General features: G+C 40.2%; 2 protein-coding genes and 1 long non-coding RNA gene across 5 annotated transcripts in view; 1 reads left to right on the top strand and 2 right to left on the bottom strand.

Annotated features, from left to right (window-relative positions):
* The window catches only part of LOC138007756 (uncharacterized), a 121,737-nt gene that overhangs the window by 60,731 nt on the left and 41,006 nt on the right, over positions 1-20,000 (top strand). The window lies entirely within an intron of this gene.
* Positions 417-20,000, bottom strand: part of LOC138007750 (tetratricopeptide repeat protein 28-like) — a 51,664-nt gene continuing 32,080 nt past the window's right edge. For both annotated transcript variants that reach the window (XM_068854810.1, XM_068854811.1), the window contains 2 exons: positions 817-6,012; positions 417-757 (listed from right to left, as the gene is read on the bottom strand). In XM_068854810.1, the coding sequence (XP_068710911.1) occupies positions 739-757; positions 817-5,963 (5,166 nt within the window). In that variant the 5' untranslated portion in view covers positions 5,964-6,012 and the 3' untranslated portion in view covers positions 417-738. The remainder of the gene's footprint in view (positions 758-816; positions 6,013-20,000) is intronic.
* Positions 15,310-18,850, bottom strand: LOC138006036 (uncharacterized). The gene is made up of 3 exons (XM_068852191.1): positions 18,685-18,850; positions 17,401-17,450; positions 15,310-16,898 (listed from the first exon to the last, which is right to left on the bottom strand). Exons 2-3 carry the CDS (start codon positions 17,423-17,425, stop codon positions 15,841-15,843), a joined length of 1,083 nt encoding a protein of 360 aa, XP_068708292.1. The 5' UTR covers positions 17,426-17,450; positions 18,685-18,850; the 3' UTR covers positions 15,310-15,840.

Raw genomic sequence — 20,000 nt, 5'->3', positions numbered from 1 at the left:
TGTCACTTAATGCTATTGTAAATGGAAAGTTGGTATAGCAAGCTTAAGAGTATACATGTCACCTGAGAAACATACCACAAAAGCTTGGGGTTATTTTCAAGGGCCAAAATAACAAGACGGCTAGATCCTCAGTTATGGAAACAAACCCCTGATTTCTATCAAGTGATTAACTAATCCTGGAACAGATGCTTACAAAACAAGGCACAAATGTAACGACTTGAACAGTATCTTAATACTACTGAAATCTCATGGTACTTTAACTATAATTGGCATGATATCTTGTGTCTGACAGCTACTGAGGTATCAATGATTGAATTGTTTTCAATAACTCATATAATCGAAGAAAGGAAAATAACATATCGACGCATCGCAGTCCAAGTAAGTTTTTCACGTTTTGGACATCGTTTCTGAAAAAGAAAAAAAAGGAAGAAAGAAACAAGTAGTGGATTAAATGCAAATAACGAATTTCGTTCTGATTGACAAGTAAATAATATAACAATTATCTTAATTCATTCATTTAACTGTTTGTGCTAGAGTTAATAGCAACAATTCCTATTCACTGTTACTTTGATATGTAGACTTGAAGACCTCAATAACTCACTTCACTTGACATAAGCAATCGACAATCACCGATCAGTTTCACAGTCACTCCATCATAACACGGGCTCAAACAGCTAGCTATCTGCAGGAAGCTCAAGTAGCTGACTCCGTGAATGCAGACAATATTTAATTTAGGTATTAGCCAAAGCAGTTCCAGTAAAAATATCCACTCTGGCAACCGTTTTTACAGCCATTTCTTTGTGAAGAACGTACCTGCTCCTTTCGACAACTTCCTGGTTAAAAACATGTACAAAGTACAGCGATTCAGTCATTAAAGTTATATTTAAATAGCACTTACCATTCTTTTCGTGTTCGAGCTGCCCAAACTCAAAGGTGACATCATCGCCGATTAGCACAAATGGCGCCCAGTATTTTATGGCCGAATAATTCTTTGTCTCCTGAAGAGATTTCATAGCATGGTGAAGAGCTGTACTTGCACTTTTTCTATCTGCCAAGTGTTGGTAGAAACTCTTCATGAACAAGAAGGTCGCCTCGTCGTCGATTGCCCAGAGTGACACCAGTACAGACCGGGCACCAGCACACAGGAAAGCCCTGGCTATTCCCACAATACCCTCAGATTTTACCTCTCCCTGGCCACTATGACAGCAACTAAGCACAACCAGTCTTGCCTGAAGGTGAACTGCTTGAACATCGCTCAACGATAACGTGTAATCTTCCTCTTCGGGGATCTTGGATGTGCGTTCAGGATTTGGGGCCAAAACAATTTCTCCAGATCTGTCATCCCCATGTGCAGCAATGTGGATTAAGGCAACTGACTTCATTCTTCTCAGCACCTCAGCTTTGGTTGCATTTTTTCCTGTAAGAGGCACGGTCTGCAGAAGTTCTCCAATTACATCCACCTCTTTTTTCGCACACGGCAGCTGTCCATACATGGGTTCACCAGTGCCGTAAGTGACTTCGCTCAAGCACGGATCGCCTACAAGCAGCGCTTCATTCTTACTTTGGAAGTTGTCAGGTGCCATAGTGATCAATTTTAAAGCAGTCAGCGAAGGAATCACACGGATCCTGACAGAGTCACTCATTGCAAAAAAAGGAGCCAGGCAAAAGTGTCCATCAGGAACAAACACTAAGTCATCACCCTGGATCAACTCCATTATAGGACTGACTAAGACATCATACAAGGGTTGCAAGGGTTGTCTCTCAAGTGAACGATTCTCGCATCGCACAACGGCCCCTGCATTGACCTGTTCTAAAGCACTTTCCATCAGAGACTTGGCAGTTCCATTTCCGATTTTCTTTTGTCTAAATTTTATCCCGATATCATCTGTTAGCAACCAGAAGCTGATCGTGTTCCCTTCAAGTGCTGTGAAAACAGTTTGTGAAGGTAGATCTTTCATAACCAAAGAGATAGTTACCTTCATCATAGGTTTCTCATCAACGCTGTATTGCATCTTTAAAATGTCTGCCAAAGCCTGTGCTCGTCCTTGCTCAGCAGCATACAAAGCTTCATCGACCTCTCCATTCTTCAAGAGAGCTGTCCACAGAGCGGTGTACGCAAACCCCTTTGTGTCACGAAAGCTTATTTTCCATGCATCCTCTGACTGAAGAAGACGCCTAACTTCATCAAAATAACAAACGCTTAGACGATAGTAATTAAGAGCTTTGCTCAAGGAGCCAAAAAATTCATGAACATGACCAATATGATAACATGCGTTTGCCAGCCCTATTGGGTCCTCTGTTTCCTGGCAAATACTAAGATGTTGATGGTGGTACTCTATGGCTTGCTTGAAATTACCAAGACTTCCATAAGCGTTGCCGAGATTGCCATAAGCTCTTCCTTCTCCGGCCCTGTCCCCTACCTCTTTTGCAATACTAAGAAGTTGATGATGGTACTCTATGGCTTGCTTGAAATTACCAAGACTTCGATAAGCGTTGCCGAGATTTCCATAGGCCGTTCCTTCTCCGGCCCTGTCCCCTACCTCTTTTGCAATACTAAGATCTTGATGGTGGTACTCTATGGCTTGTTTGAACTTACCAAGACTTTTATAAGCGTTGCCGAGATTGCAATAAGCTCTTCCTTCTCCGGCCCTGTCCCCTACCTCTTTTGCAATACTAAGATGTTGATGGTGGTACTCTATGGCTTGCTTGAAATTACCAAGACTTTGATAAGCGTTGCCGAGATTTCCATAGGCTGCTCCTTCTCCGGCTTTGTCCCCTACCTCTTTTGCAATACTAAGACGTTGATGATGGTACTCTATGGCTTGCTTGAAATTACCAAGACTTTTATAAGCGTTGCCGAGATTGCCATAAGCTCTTCCTTCTCTGGCCCTGTCCCCTACCTCTTTTGCAATACTAAGATCTTGATGGTGGTACTCTATGGCTTGCTTGAAATTACCAAGACTTTGATAAGCGTTGCCGAGATTGCCATAAGCTCTTCCTTCTCTGGCCCTGTCCCCTACCTCTTTTACAATACTAAGATATTGATGGTGGTACTCTATGGCTTGCTTGAAATTACCAAGACTTCGATAAGCGTTGCCGAGATTTCCATAGGCCGTTCCTTCTCCGGCCCTGTCCCCTACCTCTTTTGCAATACTAAGATCTTGATGGTGGTACTCTATGGCTTGCTTGAAATTACCAAGACTTTGATAAGCGTTGCCGAGATTGCAATAAGCTCTTCCTTCTCCGGCCCTGTCCCCTACCTCTTTTGCAATACTAAGATGTTGATGGTGGTACTCTATGGCTTGCTTGAAATTACCAAGACTTTGATAAGCGTTGCCGAGATTTCCATAGGCTGCTCCTTCTCCGGCCCTGTCCCCTACCTCTTTTGCAATACTAAGACGTTGATGATGGTACTCTATGGCTTGCTTGAAATTACCAAGACTTTGATAAGCGTTGCCGAGATTGCCATAAGCTCTTCCTTCTCCGGCCCTGTCCCCTACCTCTTTTGCAATACTAAGATGTTGATGGTGGTACTCTATGGCTTGCTTGAAATTACCAAGACTTTGATAAGCGTTGCCGAGATTTCCATAGGCTGCTCCTTCTCCGGCCCTGTCCCCTACCTCTTTTGCAATACTAAGACGTTGATGATGGTACTCTATGGCTTGCTTGAAATTACCAAGACTTTGATAAGCGTTGCCGAGATTGCCATAAGCTCTTCCTTCTCTGGCCCTGTCCCCTACCTCTTTTGCAATACTAAGATATTGATGGTGGTACTCTATGGCTTGCTTGAAATTACCAAGACTTTGATAAGCGTTGCCGAGATTGCCATACGCTCTTCCTTCTCCGGCCCTGTCCCCTACCTCTTTTGCAATACTGAGATATTGATGGTGGTACTCTATGGCTTGCTTGAAATTACCAAGACTTCGATAAGCGTTGCCGAGATTTCCATAGGCCGTTCCTTCTCCAGCCCTGTCCCCTACCTCTTTTGCAATACTAAGATCTTGATGGTGGTACTCTATGGCTTGCTTGAAATTACCAAGACTTTTATAAGCGTTGCCGAGATTGCAATAAGCTCTTCCTTCTCCGGCCCTGTCCCCTACCTCTTTTGCAATACTAAGATGTTGATGGTGGTACTCTATGGCTTGCTTGAAATTACCAAGACTTTGATAAGCGTTGCCGAGATTGCCATACGCTCTTCCTTCTCCGGCCCTGTCCCCTACCTCTTTTGCAATACTGAGATATTGATGGTGGTACTCTATGGCTTGCTTGAAATTACCAAGACTTCGATAAGCGTTGCCGAGATTTCCATAGGCCGTTCCTTCTCCAGCCCTGTCCCCTACCTCTTTTGCAATACTGAGATATTGATGGTGGTACTCTATGGCTTGCTTGAAATTACCAAGACTTTGATAAGCGTTGCCGAGATTTCCATAGGCTGCTCCTTCTCCGGCCCTGTCCCCTACCTCTTTTGCAATACTAAGACGTTGATGATGGTACTCTATGGCTTGCTTGAAATTACCAAGACTTTGATAAGCGTTGCCGAGATTGCCATAAGCTCTTCCTTCTCCGGCCCTGTCCCCTACCTCTTTTGCAATACTAAGATGTTGATGGTGGTACTCTATGGCTTGCTTGAAATTACCAAGACTTTGATAAGCGTTGCCGAGATTTCCATAGGCTGCTCCTTCTCCGGCCCTGTCCCCTACCTCTTTTGCAATACTAAGACGTTGATGATGGTACTCTATGGCTTGCTTGAAATTACCAAGACTTTGATAAGCGTTGCCGAGATTGCCATAAGCTCTTCCTTCTCTGGCCCTGTCCCCTACCTCTTTTGCAATACTAAGATATTGATGGTGGTACTCTATGGCTTGCTTGAAATTACCAAGACTTTGATAAGCGTTGCCGAGATTGCCATACGCTCTTCCTTCTCCGGCCCTGTCCCCTACCTCTTTTGCAATACTGAGATATTGATGGTGGTACTCTATGGCTTGCTTGAAATTACCAAGACTTCGATAAGCGTTGCCGAGATTTCCATAGGCCGTTCCTTCTCCAGCCCTGTCCCCTACCTCTTTTGCAATACTAAGATCTTGATGGTGGTACTCTATGGCTTGCTTGAAATTACCAAGACTTTTATAAGCGTTGCCGAGATTGCAATAAGCTCTTCCTTCTCCGGCCCTGTCCCCTACCTCTTTTGCAATACTAAGATGTTGATGGTGGTACTCTATGGCTTGCTTGAAATTACCAAGACTTTGATAAGCGTTGCCGAGATTGCCATACGCTCTTCCTTCTCCGGCCCTGTCCCCTACCTCTTTTGCAATACTGAGATATTGATGGTGGTACTCTATGGCTTGCTTGAAATTACCAAGACTTCGATAAGCGTTGCCGAGATTTCCATAGGCCGTTCCTTCTCCAGCCCTGTCCCCTACCTCTTTTGCAATACTAAGATCTTGATGGTGGTACTCTATGGCTTGCTTGAAATTACCAAGACTTTTATAAGCGTTGCCGAGATTGCAATAAGCTCTTCCTTCTCCGGCCCTGTCCCCTACCTCTTTTGCAATACTAAGATGTTGATGGTGGTACTCTATGGCTTGCTTGAAATTACCAAGACTTTGATAAGCGTTGCCGAGATTTCCATAGGCTGCTCCTTCTCCGGCCCTGTCCCCTACCTCTTTTGCAATACTAAGACGTTGATGATGGTACTCTATGGCTTGCTTGAAATTACCAAGACTTTGATAAGCGTTGCCGAGATTGCCATAAGCTCTTCCTTCTCCGGCCCTGAAACCCACTTCCTTAAAAACGGCTAATGCTTCTGTGTAATTTGTCATGGCCTGATTAAAGTCAGCTGTGCTCTGATAGTATCTACCAAGATTGAAATAAGCCAAACCCTTGCCTTGTCTGTCTCCCTCCTTTCCTGCAACGCTAAGTTCTTGCATATGTTGCTTCAAAAGGTCCAACTTTTTATCCACCATTGTTGATAATCAAAACCAGGAAGTTTTTCTCAGAAAATCTGCGGTGCACCTGAAAGATAAATGAACGAAAACAAAATAGGTTTAATGCTCTGAGTACAGGATCCTAAACTGGCACAGCAAGATTAATTGAACAGTGAAGGAATAACTATCTTAAGCCAGTATTTCGAAAGAAACATGCCTTTCCTCATCAGGGTTTCCCAAGGAATGATTTTGGCTAGTGGAGACAGTTGTTACAGAATAAATACTTGGGCATTTAACAGACTAAAAGCGTTTTGTACAATAATAATCACGGACCATTAAAAGTAGAAATTCTATTACGTAAATGAGGGGAAAACAGCCTATAGAAAAGCGATGGCATCCCATTTCATCTTTCTTATCGAAAGCTAATTAAAAGTTCCTAAGATATGCTTCCCTGGCAGGAAATTTGCTGCCGGTATGTAGCTGACACCAAAAAAACAGGAGGGGGATGCCATTAAGAGTGTAATATTCAATTTTCTGAAATTGACATCAAACTCATAATTTTTTATTTCATGTCTAAATCTATCCAATGGCGGAATTGCTTGTTTTTTCGTCACAATTTTTTTTCTCTGGATACGTGGTTACTCCATGTATTCTGATCCAGGGTCTTTGAATGAGCTAATTGAATTGCTCACACATTTCCATTGAGAAAGGCTGCTCGTCAGGGCAAAATTGGCCGTTTTTATACTAGATATGTATAATCCGGCCATTCAAATTATGCCTTTCCCTCTCTTTCTCCATAAGCCAAAATCATTCCTTGGAAAACCCTGATGAAGAAAGGCATTTTCTTTCGAAAATTTGGCTTAATATGGGTATTCCCTCACTGCTAAATTAATCTTGCTGTACCAGTTTAGCATCCTGTAATCAGGGCATTGACTATTGTGTTTTCGTATTTCTCGGCGTTGTTTAAAAAAGTAGGTACGCAATGCGTACATGTGAGTAGCCACTTAGACACCGTACTACCAATGGAGTGTTAGGTATGCTGTTCGTTTTCATTTGGGTTCTAACCATTTACTATACTAGCTCTCAACGAACTTCATTGGCTCCCCACTGCCTAGTGATCCGATTTGGAGAGGTAATAACAAGAATTGCACCAGCCCACATGAATGGGCATCACACATGGCATTGAAAGGGGAGCGCGGATTAACCCTTAACACCAGCTAAAACCAAACTGGAATGCAAAATTACAAACTGGAATGTTTGATTCAGTACAGTTTTAACCAATAGAAATCAAACATCAAGTGGTGGCTTGACAGTACTGAATCAGTCGTAATTCTTGTCATGACAAGTTGTCTGGCTCAAATCAAACCACAACTGAAGCAGTTTTGTCCGAGCCAATGAAAAGCAACCATGTTCCAGGATTCTCCTAATTAGGCGGTAACCGGTAAAATTTACCGCTTGTAAGAGCACTTATTACCGCCTGCAAATGCTCAGAAGTCGCTTATCCGTTGCAGAACGTCCAACATTAACCAAAATGCTTTACCGGTTTGAAAAGGTCCCTTACCAGTTGTGCTGAAAACTAGGGAGAACCATGTGTTCGTGCCAATTTTTTCACACATTTATTCTTTTATTTCTTTATGAACATAAAGCAGTCAATATTGAAACTGTTTGTGACCTTCAAGCAGACAATTTTCATACTGACTGCTACATCACTGTTTAATTTATGGGAGAAAAAATGACTTGCAATACGGACTTGTTCCTTACCAGCCAAAAGGCAGTCAAGGCATGCTATTTTTTGAGAAATCCGCATTACTTATAATTTTTACACACGCGCACAGATAATTAAAGGAAAAACAGCAATTACATGTACTTGTTGTGCCTGTTGTGGATGAATGTTGGCATTTGCAGGCAGATCTGGATTTGATCCCAATCAAACAAACACTTATTAAGCCCTTAATGTACGAGCTCTTGCGATGAATTGCATGCCCCTTAGAACCTTTGTAATAAGAAACATCAACCTTGCCACCTTGCGCAGTTCTTATTTTCTGCATGAAACTTGCACCTAGATTATGAATAAATTTCGCTCTCTCTCTGAACTTCAACGAACAAGAAATCCTTTCCAACCTACAAGACATACACGGTGTGTTGGTCTGCGGGTTTTAGAGAATTATATTGACCACAAGCATGCTAATTCCCTTGTATGTGTCGAAAACACTGATGTATAAACTATCCAGAAACTAGCGCATGCGTGTCAAGGCGGCTCAAACCAGCTTCAACCATTTTTGAGGGAATGTCTCATTAGACGGACTAACTCTATAACGCTGTTTCACTTAACGGCAATGTTATGGTACCACATGAAACCCTGCCGATAATCGTTAAACAAGATGCACATGTTACTGTGACGTAATAAATTACCATGGCAACAGAAGAACCATCTAAAAACGCCCTATATTTTGTGTTAAAGCACTTAGTATCTCAAAAACGAACTAAAGTGTCCCCCATTTTCTATTGCTGAAAAGCGATTAGCAGGCTAAGATGAAACTTTTTGCAAAGTTAAAAAAAAATCTGGAGCAGATTCAGAACCACATTAAAATTTCCCAATTGTGAAGGTGGTTATGAATGTGCTGCAAAGAATTTTTTTAAACTTTGCAATGAGTTTTGTCTTAGCGTGCCAATTACTCTCCAGCAATAAAAAATGGGAGTCACCGAGTTCGTTTTTGAGATAATCGCTTTTAACGATAAAATATAGCGTGTTTTTCAGTGACTATTTGTGTTTCATGGTAACTTCGCCACTGTGCTACAACTTCGGTTATAAATAGTTGAAATTTCGCTAGAACAGCAAGTCAAGCGCAAGTCAAGTTTTTAAAACTGAGCAAAGGTTAATCCGCGCTCCCCTTTCACTGCCATGTGTGATGCTCATTCATGTGGGCAGGCGCAATTTTTCTTATTACATCTCAATCGGATTCCAAATCGATCACAATGCCGTGGGCATATCGTCGTACCCAAAAATTATATCATCTATCTCAAAAACACCTTATAAAAGCAATTAATAAGAAAATAATAACCATTGGTTTCACGGGCAGTGATACAATCTGGCTGCACTGATCAATGTACTCGCTTCAGGGACAACTGGAAAAGTGAGTGCTCGCAGTCTCGTACAACGATACATGATTACACGGTCTTACATATCTTGCTTACTCGATTTTCGCAATTGGAGCGATTGCTGAATACCCGTCCACAAAGGAGCGTTTACCTTCGCGACGCTAGCCGCAGTACCGAACTGAATGAAAGTGGTTTTTGCGCAGTTTGTGTCAGATAGAGTGAATTCAGTAGAATGGCTGGTGCTGCAGTGCCTTAGTCGACTTACGGTTAAATTGAGCTGAGTAGAGTGGCTAGTGCCGCAGTGTCGCGGTGCTTACATCGTGGATTAACCAACGAGGTATATCCAACAACACGACTGCGGCGGCACTGTGGCAGCAGAGTTTTTAGGGTCCATTTCTTGTGGCCGGGTTTTGACATTGTCTGTACTAGGTAGATTTCACAAAGAGATTTTCTGCTCAATCTAATTTAAGTGATTTAATTTAAAGCTCACCCGCACGTGCGAGCAAAGGCCCAGCCTCTGTATCCAGAGAAGAATCCAACACTTTATAACTTCTCATGTGTGCCTTGACGTCCTTATCAAATTTTGCTATTATTACGCATTGAACGTTTGCTGGATTGTCAGAACTTGGGCCACAAATTCCCCCAACAAACTCAGAATAGAACTGCATGCAGTCATAATGGTCTGTGTGCTTTGTCCTTATCTCTTGCGTGACAGCTCTGACGATACAACTCACGAAAGTCATGAAGCGTTCGACTGGTTCAATGGTTGTTTGAGGGCTTCAAGGAAAATCCAAGAAGCGTATGCTTACATAAAGGGGGATACCTTTCTTTGTTTGTTTTGCAGGTATGTTCACAAAGTGAATTAAGGAAACTTGTTTGCGCAAAATTATGGAATGGAATGAATCTTGCTGGTATGCAAATTTTTAGGTCAGTTATTTTAATTACCGGATATGTCACTCTTAAACCAAGACAGTTAAATTTCAATGACACGTTCCCCTTGACCTACAGTAGTTCCAGTCAATTCACGTTGTATTGTGTCAGTAAACCTGGAGTCTCGAATTGTTTAGTGAATAAATCGAGATTAGCGTGTGTGGTTTCAATATACCTTGCCTCTGCTTTGGTGGTCAAAGGTCGACTTTTGTTGACAAACAGCATGTTGAAATTGGGCCTCAAAAAACCTCCGTTTCATTTACCCAAAAATTTTATTGAATTTAATTGCAGCGGAAACATTGCTTATTCCGGTGATTATAGTCTCGTTTGAGAAAGCCATGTACCAAGATGCTTTTTGACGGTCGAATTTCGCACAAATTTGGCACTGACCCCTTGCAACTTTCTGTTCAGTTCTGGAAATTTCTAAAATGTGACAGCTTTATTCCAGAGTCAAATTCCAGATTTTATTCCAGAGATTGTTTTCCAGTTTTTGCAAGTTTTGGGTTCTTTCAAAAGCTGGAAATAGCTTGAATTTGATACATCTATCAGGTGCTGCCAGAAAATGACAGTTTCTTCCAGTCTTCATTTCTTGCAGGAAACTGGAAATCAACTAGCAATAGTCTACAGCTTGTTAACAGTTTTAACATTTCTCAAATGAAACAAATTCTTAGTTTATTACAGTTTCTATTCTATAAATTCAACTCTTTTCAGATAAAAACTTAAAGAAATGTTTAGCATGCAGTTTCTTATTATGTATAAAATTTAAGAAGTAAGAAAATTCCATTGGAGAACCAGACATATGTAAACGCTATGTAAAGTTTGTCATATAACTATGTTCAGCTATATAAAGGCTATTTACTGCTCCTTACTTGCTATGTAATAACTATGTAACTTGCTACATTACATAGTTAAGTCTGTGTAAAGCATATGCCATTACTATTGCAATACCATTTAAAGGTCACATACCTCTCTGAAATAGCTTATGAATGTGAATGTGATATCTTTCGAGTTAATACATTTACTTAGCTTACGCAATGTCCTTTAAAGGCTCCAAACTTTGAACATAAAAGCACTCTGTACATGGAGAAATGAAAAAGAAAGCTTTTATTCCGATGTATTCAATAGGTTGTGAGAAAAACCAATCAACGGATTACCTTGTTTGATGCTCTCTGAGTCTCATAATCGGCCTTATTCCAAAAGGAACATGATGCATTACTCTGGAAAATTACACACTCCAAGTCAGCACTTAATCCTTTCAATGAACTCCAGTATCTTTCGAATCTTGCTCCGTAGAAAGATTGTCATCCTCCGCCATCTTGGATAACACGTGAGAGACAGGATCGGGAACTAGTGCGTCCTTTTCGTTTTGGTCAGCAGTCAGCAGCATGGCGCTTATACATAGGGCGTCCATAGGGCGGTGAAACGGGCATTCCGCTCTTGGTCCAATGTGCGATGCGGAGAAGGACTGGCACGAGCACTCCTTCCGCGTTTCCGGTGCAATTAATGGCTGCCAAAAATATATTCTTGACGAACCAGAAATCAAGTTTTCTTTCTTTATTTTTGGGCCACCATTAGTGTATTATTTAAAGGCCTTTTTGATATTTTTGACCCAAAACTCAATACTATTTTATCTGTAAAGTATTTTCGTCGGAAGCCGCTTAAATTTGACTGAAGTAAGACAGTGTCGAATGCAGGTATGTCCCGCTTACCGTGACCAAGGGTAACCCGTCGTTTCGCCAACGTGTCAGCTCGCCAACAACCTGTTCGCCAACGTATGAAGTCTATTTGCCAACGTCTAATAATGTCAGTTCCCAACGCTTATATGTCAGTTCACCAACGTCCAAAATACTTTGTGAAATAGATCTGAATTTTATTTACAAATTACCAAAAGAAGATAATGTGACCTTTGATCCAAGATGAATTGTTTGATTCGGCTTGAAAATGTTCGTTTCACTCTCCCCAATCTCTCTCTCTCCCTCTCTGTCTCTCACGCCATCCACGGCTTTATTTGTGAACATAAACCGGCTGTAAAACCTTTTTATTAAACATTTGCGTAGTTAAAGAGCCATCGAGTTGAAATATGTTTGTTTGATTACGCGCTTAGAAACGTTCACTTGTTTCCTGCAAATTTCGCCTACGTGTTTGTTCTACTCTCGCAGAGGGTTTTTGCATTGTTTGAAACACTGATTAAATATTTGCAGCAAAACTTTTTCCTTCCCCCACTCAACTATTAAATGTTCCCCCTACAGCCTGCTTCTCTACCGGTCTCTTTTCTCTCTGTGACGGGAAGAATTAGAAACGCGATAAAAACAATGTGAACTCATTAACTTCACTTGTGCGGCATGTTGCAAAGGAGGTGAGAACTTTTTCAACTTGAATAGGATAATGTTTAAACGTTTAATGATATGTAACTACAAGAAAGAACAGATAACACCAACAATATCTGCCAATCAAATTCCTGCGATTTTGATCTGGCTTAATCAGGCATTGCTGTATAAAAGGGCTGTGATTTTCTGTTCAATTCAACCCACTCATCTTATCGAAGTATTTTCGCTGATCAAATATGTTTACAAGAGTCACTCGAGATGGAAAGCTATTATTGTATCTATTGCAATGAGGAAGTAACAGAGAGACTGGAAGTGCTCCTCTGCGATGGCTGCGACAAATGACAACATCGACGTTGCAACACGGGAATTTCGAGACAGCAGTATAGAGATGCTGTTAAGACCGGATTAGGGGTGGTTTGGCGATGCCTATATTGCAGTGAGATCACTGATCCAATTGGGGAGAGTAGCAGAATCGAGGAAGAGATGGATGCCTTTGACATTCCGCCATCTTTTGGTATGCTCGTTTTTTCACAATACTAAAACGACAATAGGTGATGGAATGTTCTTAAACAAAGAGCTTTCCGTGAATGGGATCAGTCTGCGAGGAATCTGTGTGTTGAGACTAGAATTGCTGCTTGATGAAAAGCATCTCATAGACGAGACAGTCAAATTTTCCTTCCTTTTTTTTAGGTCATGTTAGATGAACTGACTGCTGCACCTTGTCCAGCCCTCCCTAAGCCTGCGCATGTGGCTAGAGCTGCCAACCGACTCCGGCAGAAACTCAGACCCGAGCAAACGAAAGATCTGGACTTCGAACTGGTCAAGGAATGTCTCCCTCCCGGTTTCTTCCAAGCCGACCTGACACAAGCAGAAAGGCATCTGATCTTCGCCAGACAGGAGCAGCTAAATACCCTGGCCAAGGCTAAATCCTGGTACATGGACGGAACCTTCAAGCTTGTGCGACACCCATTCCAGCAGCTACTGACGGTGAATGCTTTCGTCCAATCCGGGGAATATGCAAAGCAAGTCCCACTTGTGTTTGTCCTGATGGCCAACAAGAAAGAAAAAGACTACAAGAAGGTATTAATCACTGTTTAGTCATAAATTAATAAAACTGAGAAAACATTATGCAGTCTATTGAGCATTAAAGTAAAGATAAAGACAACGCAATATTCGGAATCGAACTGGGAAAACAGTTTCCAAGTATTATAGTAAGGAATCGAACTCGAAAACGTTATGCATATGCAGCTTCCAAGTATTAGTAAAACTATCTAAACCTCTTTCTACTAATCAATATCCTAGCATTTGTGTCCGATGAAAAACTGAAGCAGGCGAGGCTATTCGACAGCTGGGAGAAGTATGAAAGGAAAGACAAGACCGCCGCACAGTTGCTGAAAACGTGCTCACATCTCAACGGCCCCCTCGTGGAAACTGAAGAAGTCAGTAAAAATCACAACCAAAAAACGGCTCCTTTAGGAGCCACCAAGTTTGCAAAAGAATATGACCAGCAATAAACTATCAATAAAGAAAACTAATAAAATTTGAGGGGGGATTGGGGCGCATTGAAAGGTTCAATAACAAATATGGCGGTTCACATCAACAATCCCTCTCATGAAGTGAATTGCAAGTTATCTAATTGACAATTATTTTCAACGAAAAAGGTGTTTTTGGACGTTGGCGAAGCGACTTCATAGGGTGGCGAAACGACCGGTATTCTGACCAAGCCGTGTTCTGCTGCTTCTTTTAGGAGTACTCCACATTACTCCACTCTAAATTTTACATATGTTTAAGATCGATAGCTTTTACATAACATAGTAAAAAACCGAGGTGGATATATTTGGATATAGCAGCGTTTCAGAACTTCAAACTTGCTCACTTAAAATCGCTCGCGACGAATCGGATTCCCCGCCGCAGTCAATTTTACCAACAATATTTTAAAACTATTTGCAAGATTTCACCCGCTTGGGAAAATCAACAAACGAACATGGTTTAATCAGGGCGCTTGTAATTCCATCTTGATAATTTAAATAAAATACGAGTAAAGCTTGCTGTTAATACTCTGTCCGAAAACGTTTGCAAAGACATGGCTTTGCATGAAAACACCACAGAAAAGATACAATAACTTATGAAAATGTGAAATGCTTTGGAATGTCTTCAAAGATAACAGTCCACTGCAGTCAATAACAGATCAACGTGTTACCAACTTAAACCAACTACTTAATTACTTTAAAGCCTGGAAACAAACATTCCACAGAAGGACAGATGTGTAAGAACACTTCATAACATGGCAAACAATGTTTGATCTCGAGGTAATATATAGACTAAACTTAAAATGGATCACAGCAAAACAATGCAAAACTGATAAGTTATTGTAAATACCATGTCCCTGCCCCCTTAGGTATGACTATGCAAGAAAGCCATACTATTCCTTGGCAACTCCTTCATATTTTGTACCATCTGAGGACAAAGCAATGATTCCAGTTCCTTGTAGAATATCCTCCCCTGAAGAAAAGCAATTTGTAGCCTATCACTACTGCTACGTTTTAAGACTCCCCATCGTCTCCCAAAGCCCATATTGTTTACTTTGCCTTTGTGCAGTTTGGTCCCAACAAATAAGCTAACCTGTGGCTGATCAATATGATCTCATTTTGTTCCACTGTGTGAAACATAAATAAAATAATTAAGAGCATGAGCCCTGAACATACCTTAAAAAATAAGAATGACTGTATTTATTGTTAGGCTTGACTAGCAACACCACACAGAGAACTTAAAAAATATAGCATAACTATTTCACACTCAAGGATCACAGGCATCTATTTTTGGGGGTCTGAGGGCTTATTTAAAGAAAAGAAAAAAAAAAGTGTGTCCGATCTAGCCCTTTTACTCAACTAGGTATACCTATCGATAGAGTGCCAACGAGCGATCAATGTGTGGTTAGATAAGGGGTTTGATGCCGAGGCATAGATTTTTGGAATTGATAGTAAAATTTTTGATGAGAGTAACATGGAAACTGAACTTAAGTTTTAAGAGCTTGGTAATATAGTAACCAAGTCATTTAATAACTTGAACATGTAACCGGATGTGAATAGTTTTTGTTACTAATGTAACATTATAAACAATAACATAACAAAGAACATGAATTGTGTTGTATAGTAGAACTGTTGCTTTGAAATAGCATAAAAACAACACTGAATTTTGCAGTTACAATATGTTGATTGAAGCATATAAAAGGAGTCTTAATTATTACAATGTTTGACAGAGTGAACAGAAACATGCATGTACTAGTGTTAGCGAACTCAGTAATGTTAAAAAAAGCATATGAACTTGAACGTGAAAACCAATGTGAATGGTTTTCTGTTATTAATGTAACATCTTGAACACGAATAGCATGGTAAGAAATAATATTAACTTGTTTTGTATGTATGTTTTTAAATAGCGCGTAAGGCAACATTGAATTAGAACATGGTAATGAAAGTTTGTTGAAGTCTTGATACTTAAGTGTTGTAAATAAGTATTGTAGTCCGTGGTCGGGCTTTGTTAATTCTGTACTCTAGGACAGTTTAACTTGACAGTGAGGATGATGATATTTCAGTGATCACTTTTCTGTTGACATTATATTTAAATTCTATGTCTTGGAGATCCATAAGTAGTTCTTCAATTGTATCCGAGTCGTTAAGTAATGAGATTGTGGGGTGGGCGGCGAACAGGGACTGCAAGACATCTGTAAATGCTGTTAACCAAATGTCTTTTTCATCCAAATGTACAAGTAGTTGTACAGATGCATCTCTTTTGCATTGCATCTTTCTTTGTCGGACTCCACAGTTTTTACATTTGAGTGTGTTCTGTTGGGTGATTTCATTAATTTTTCGTTTACATGCTTGGCAGGTGATGAAAATGCTTAGTTTGTTGATCATTTTGAAGCTCTCTACTTTTGCTTCTTTCTCTGGATTTTCAAGTAATGCAGGGCCATTGATAGGTGTCAACTGTTGATTGGCTTCTTTAAACGTTGTTGTAGGGGTTGTTCCCAGATGAGTGATTCCTTGGAAGTGCTTTACACTAAGGTTTTCAAACTCATATGTGGTGCCAGTTTTGATGGTTTTGTAAAGTGGATCCCATATATGAATAGTAGCAGTTCCAGTTTCATCCTCCAGGACACAGTCTTCTTTTACAGTTGTCATTTCACTTGAGGATTTCAATTGAACAGGTTTAGGGTTTTCATTTCCCAGTGAAATGGAAGCAGTGACATTTACTTTCTGATTGACTTGGAGTGTGGGGAGCTCCTCAAGCGTAATCTTCTTGGAAGGCTGAGTTGAGGGCCCAGTCTTTTGGGATTTGTTGATGGGTTTGTAATCAAAATCAATATCAAAGGTTGGTGTTACCCTTACTGTTGATTGCTGGTTGAATATGATGTGATTGCTGCTGTTTTGCTTAGTGTTTTTGAGGGTTACAGCTGTTTTTGATGCTTCGTGTTCTTGTAGCATGGAGTGGTTTGCAATATTAAACCCTACAACTCTTCTCAATTTTGATGGGCTGGTTTGTAAATCAAAATCATACCACTGATTTTGATTTTGCGAGCGTTTTATAGGGCTCAAATTCTGAATGTAGCCACGGTGATTATCTAAGAAAGAGGGAATAAAATTTGAAGTTAGACATGAAATGTTAATCACAATAAGTTAGTGCACCTTTAATAACATGTGGACTGTAAAATTCATAAGTGAACCAACAAATGTTTTTTTTGTTACTGTCAATGAAATGTTTTGCAGCTCTTTGCAGCTTGTGACTATTGTCAATTGTGTAGTAATCAAATCAAAACATTGACCACAGTTCAGACAGCACAGTCAGAAGTTGGGAGGAGCCACCAAAGATTTCAGTGACAGTAGTGAAGTTGCATTTGTCAGTATGGTTGGAATTTTAGAAACTGCAATATATATCTTGTGTAGATGTAATCTACTATGGTGAGGGCAGACGAGGATTTTTTTACAAAAATGATAAGGGGTTGTTCCCTTTCAGTAGTTTTTGCTCATTCAATTCCCCCTCCCCAGCCACTTTCCAAAAAGAAAACAGGAATATGGAGAACCACAAAAAAACAAACATTGTAAATTAAAGCTACAGGTACTTACCAGAGTTTGTATTTTCTTTTGACATGATTGACTGACAGGAGATCTGGAAACTGAAGAAAAAATAAACTTTTCAAACAGTCCAGAAACATTTTTTTTGAAATATCAAAGATTTTGTAAGCAGAAAGCACTGACAATATGTTTCCTTTTTTTAGAGTAGGATATGAAATGTCAAATGTTTTTAGAAAATATTTGGAACCAGTCACCACAGGGAGACAAGATCAAAATTGTACAAAGTTGATTTTGAATTGTAACTGACTTTTATCTTTTAATCTTAAGTGTAAAAGAAATATTTATGCGTGCATTGATCGGTTTGATTAAATTGTTTAAACGAGCATGACATAAACGAAAATGTATTTTTAAGATATTTTGAGATGTGAACTCAGTGTTTCATTAGCCAACATATCAAGACGGTTTTCTTCTTCTAATCTAAACTTAAAGTTAGTAGATTTTTTGACTGCTTGTAACCTCTCTAGTGTCATTGGCTCAATAAGAAGATCTTGTATTTTTTTGAACACGCTGGTTCTATTGATTGCTGAACCCTAGTTCAAGTCAGTAGCGAACACATTGGTTCGATTGGTCTCTCAACCACTGTATAATACACTATTGCTATTGGTCTCTCGACCACTATATATTCTGAGCAAAGTGAGAGGGAACAAGCTACTCCGATCGATAAATTTCAGTTCGATACGCTAGTTCGATTGATGAACAAGCTCGTTCAATTCTGTGGTGAACACGTTGGTTCGATTTCGTATTTGAACACTGGATTTGCTCTAGTTTCAACAATTTTCCTCAATATTAGAAATTACATAAAAAAAGAGTTTTGTAAAGGAACGCTGGCCGATTGAAGTTTCAGTTTGATTAATGAACACGCTGGTTCTACTGATTGCTAAACCCGCTAGTTGAAGTCAGTAGCGAACACGCTGGTTCTATTGGTCTCTCAACCGCTGTATCACACGCTAGTGCTATTGGTCTCTTGATCGTATCTCAAACAGTAAATTCGAACACTGGATTTGTTCTAGTTTCAACACTTTTCCTCAATATTCGAATTACATGAAAGTTTTGTAAAGGAACGCTGGCCAATTGAAGTTTCGGTTTGATTAATGAACACGCTGCTTCTATTGATTGCTAAACTCGCTAGTTCAAGTCAATAGCGAACACGCTGGTTCTATTGGTCTCTCAACCGCTGTATCACACGTTATTGCTATTGGTCTCTCGACCACGTATATTCTAAGCCTATGAAATTCTTTACAATTCAATAACGACCACAACAAAGAAAACACTTACCTTCTACAACAAGATCGCGCTGCTTCCACTTCAAACCAAGCGACGCTTACAACAAGATCGCGCTGCTTCCACTTCAAACCAAGCGACGCTTACAACAAGATCGCGCTGGTTCCACTTCAAACCAAGCGACGCTTACAACAAGATCGCAATGCTTCCACTTCAAACCAAGCGACGCTTCCAAATCAACAACCACGCGATTGTGTCTACATGTACCGCCTCCTGATTGGTTGAAAGCTACAATCTAACACGTCTTTTCATTGGCTCGAATAGTTCCTTCCTTGCAATTGGCTCAAACTGAGAAATCTTACATCTTACACCTTACACTTACACTTTTAATGCCGATCGAGAATTTTTTCGCATACGCCATTCTTCGCGCGGCACTATTTTCTGCCGCCTCGCCAGCCGAGCGTCTTCGCTCGGCTGGCTCGTTGGCAATCAAATAGCACATATCAATACAGTAACTCTCTGTTTCATATTGTTTTCAAGGTGTCAGTAAAAGGCCTTAAAGGACTTCTACATCTGCATCTAGTGAGTACATATTCCAGCACTCGGCAAGGTCCCTTTTTGACTTGTAGCTGTTTCTGCTTAGGTGGCCTCATACACCACGAGCCTTTTTGGAGATATCACCGCCAAGCCGGCCACGTCTGCTGAATAATTATTATGGTCAAATATTTGTTAATCCCTCCTACGTGATTCAGTTTTTCATACATGTACTATCTGGCTGTTTCTGTGATTAAAGTTTTTAATTTCACACAAAATTTGTTTCATTTGTTAGCCTTATTTTGGGGTTGAGAGTTTGCTTTGTAAATTTCTCCCCCTCATTCTACAGACTAACCCTAACTTTTGTGTATGATGTTTCCTCAACTCAGCCACCATTCACACACAATATTCCCCTCAAACTACCTGCTAATTAGTGAATGTTTTAGTTAGTGGAGAGAAACCCCTTCTTGTAAGGAGGATTCTTCTATCAACACCAATTAAGAAAGCTACAAAGGTTGCTAGGTTAACTGCTATGTATTACTATTAAATAACCAATCTTATTTTCACTTGGACAGTTCATCTTTAATTTAATATGGCTCCTTCGTGGGGCACCAGACACAAATGGTAACATAATTATTGTTTAACTACTGTTTGCAAGACTTTATGTTTTGGTGTGATATTGTTTCTTGTCGCCTGTTTCCATTATTTTATGTCATCTGTATTTCGTACACGAAGTAGATGTTTTTGCCATACATTCCGACTCCCCTCAGAGGGTTTTTGATTCAAATGCTTAACCACTCTGCAAAATTCCAGTCTTATTGATTGAGTTATAGAGA

The sequence above is a fragment of the Montipora foliosa genome, chromosome 6 (assembly GCF_036669935.1).
Source record: "Montipora foliosa isolate CH-2021 chromosome 6, ASM3666993v2, whole genome shotgun sequence".
Lineage (NCBI taxonomy): Eukaryota > Metazoa > Cnidaria > Anthozoa > Scleractinia > Acroporidae > Montipora > Montipora foliosa.
The sequence above is the reverse complement of the archived record's forward strand: the minus strand, read 5'-3'. Positions and strand labels throughout refer to the sequence as shown.